Source organism: Arachis ipaensis, chromosome B04 (genome assembly GCF_000816755.2).
Source record: "Arachis ipaensis cultivar K30076 chromosome B04, Araip1.1, whole genome shotgun sequence".
NCBI lineage: Eukaryota > Viridiplantae > Streptophyta > Magnoliopsida > Fabales > Fabaceae > Arachis > Arachis ipaensis.
In genome coordinates this window covers 98,319,454-98,322,056 of record NC_029788.2, presented here as the reverse complement: position 1 = coordinate 98,322,056, position 2,603 = coordinate 98,319,454, and the positions used below count along the sequence as shown (strand labels likewise).

Below are 2,603 nucleotides of genomic sequence, written 5' to 3'. Positions count from 1 at the left end.
CTAATAATAATATATTTTAAATACTAAATTCTAAATTAAAAAATATTAAACATATATAATTAGATTGTCCCAAATAATTAACAACGTGATTTTCTGCAGATGTATAATCACCTACCATTTTTTAAAATAACACACTACTCACTCACCTCGCCAAAAATCACCTTCCTCCCTCTCTAACTCTCTTAAAAAAACTCTCATGCAATGAACAGTGCACAATGAAAAATGAACAAGGAAGCATGCAAGCTCCCTCCAACCTTTTAAAGGAACAAAAACATTAATACATTGGTATTTTCAAAGCATAGATGTTGGATGCATGGAGACAACTGGCCAAGTGGTCAACATGCAGGATGTTGACATGTGATAGGGGGATGCTGATAAAGGTACATTGGAACCACGCGAGGAATTTCTGTTCCTACAATACGGATCATGTGTGTTGCCTGCATGCTCGACACGTAGTTTGGAATCTCTGCTGCTTCAACACGTAGGGTGTGTGATGACTAGAGCTTGACACATGGTGGATTTCTGCTGAAATTTCTGTAAAAATTGTCTTGAAATTCGATATAAAATCTCTACAAACTCAACACGCAGGGTACGTGGTGTATAAGAGTTTCTACAACTCCACACTTCTGCGAAACACTTCAGTTAACAATATTCAATAAATACACCACTTCTTTATCCATATTAAAATAATTTCTGTACAAATTTAAATTTTGTGTTTTAGTTCAAATTTCAAAATATCTACATCTTTACAAACTTATGAATTTAAAACGGAATAATAAACGATTTCTAAAAATTTATTAAAAATCATCCTTTGACTCATTAGCATTTTAAGAATTATTATCGTAACTTTTGATGTTGAAAAATTATTATAACTCTCCAAAGTGGCATAGGAGTTAAAATATATATTGTATTAGTAGTAAATTGAATTAAGCTGATTCGATTTATGTTTATTTAGTGTAATTCGAATTAAATTGATTCAATTTACATAATGATGTAGATCGAACAAGCATGTAATTTATTTGTGTTTAGAGTATCTGTGCAATTTTTTACTTCATTTATTTTATTTATGTGAATTACCTAAACAAAAATAAATTTATTTATAACATCTATGATGTTTGTTAGTCTCTTAGATACGAACGTAGCATTACTCATTTATTAATGACTATTAATAATAATAAAATACATTGTTGTAAATTGTAATACATGAAATCACGAGTAATTACTTATAAATAATACAATATTCGATTTTTTTTATGAGAAATACAATATTCTTTTATTGTCAGAAAAATAAATAATAATAATTAAATGCAGGTTTGAAGAGGATGAAAGGAAAGATGAATTAGCGTTTTTCACACACATGGAGATGGATGTGATCATGACAAAAACTTCAGTGCTCATATTATGAATCTGATGTGATATACACCCATTATTTCTGTGTTGATCATATTAAACAGTACGTAATAATGCAAGGACTTTACAATAAGTGATAAATTGCCAACTTTTTTAAAAGTAAAACTCTAAACAGAATTTAACAAAAAGAATAAGTCAAGGTTTTGCCACACATCGTATGATCATTTCCTTATCATAATCGAATGTCCACCAAGCTAAGAAATGCCAATGTATAAATTTTTGTAGGTGATGCATGCCCTATAACTTATCATAACCTAATTTCAAATTTTTTGCCTAAGGTTTTTCACACAATTACCACACAAAAAGTAGGACCATAAGAGTATATCTCTCATCATGGCTATTGATGAGAAAATCTCTCATCAGAATATCTATGAAAACTCATTAAAAGGTGGCACAACTAAATCATCCATATTCATCTATGCCCTAATATTTGTTGCATTGTTCCTCTTCATTGTTCAAAACAACAAATCTAGTTCTTCAGCACTAATATCATTTGGTTCTTCAACCCTTCAAAATGCTGTTGAGCAAAATCAATCTCCGAAAGAATTAGGTGATGATGATATTTCTTACATGCAGGAAAATAATACTACTACTCAAGAAGGGATAAATAATAATAATATTGATGAAGAGAATGAAGATCCCTTAGTTCCACCACCGGATATGAAAAAGGCAGAAAGAATGGCATGGTTCAAGACACAGATACCAAAACTTGAGATACTTAAATCAACCAACTTATCAGAATCTTTCTTTCATTATAGGGTCCTCAGATTCCTTGATCAAGGATGCTCAACTTTCTTCTTTGCCATATGGCTGTCGCCGGCGAAGAACTTCGGCGAGAGGGAGTTCATGACAATGGACACACTTCTCAAGGTCCACCCTCAAGCATGCCTCATGATTTTATCAAGATCAATGGACTCCGAACTTGGAAGCCGGATTCTCAAACCACTTATTGATCATGGCCTCAAAGTTGAGGTACTGACCTAGATTTTACATTCTTGGCAAGTTTATTTATACTCCAAAAATATATTATTGTTTGACAAAATCTCGTACATCTTAATTTTACTTTGAGAAACTTTCCGGGGCTAATAATTTTTATTATTTTTAGTTATTATTTGACTAGTATAAATATTAAATTATTTTTAATAAATAATTTTTTTAATTTATGTATATAAATTTTAAAATATAAATATAAA

General features: G+C 30.6%; 1 protein-coding gene across 1 annotated transcript in view; it reads left to right on the top strand.

The window, feature by feature from the left end:
- The window catches only part of LOC107637879 (lactosylceramide 4-alpha-galactosyltransferase-like), a 2,176-nt gene continuing 1,114 nt past the window's right edge, over window positions 1,542–2,603 (top strand). The window contains exon 1 of the mRNA XM_016341145.2: window positions 1,542–2,382. Coding sequence (XP_016196631.1) covers window positions 1,744–2,382 — 639 coding nt within the window. The 5' untranslated portion in view covers window positions 1,542–1,743. The remainder of the gene's footprint in view (window positions 2,383–2,603) is intronic.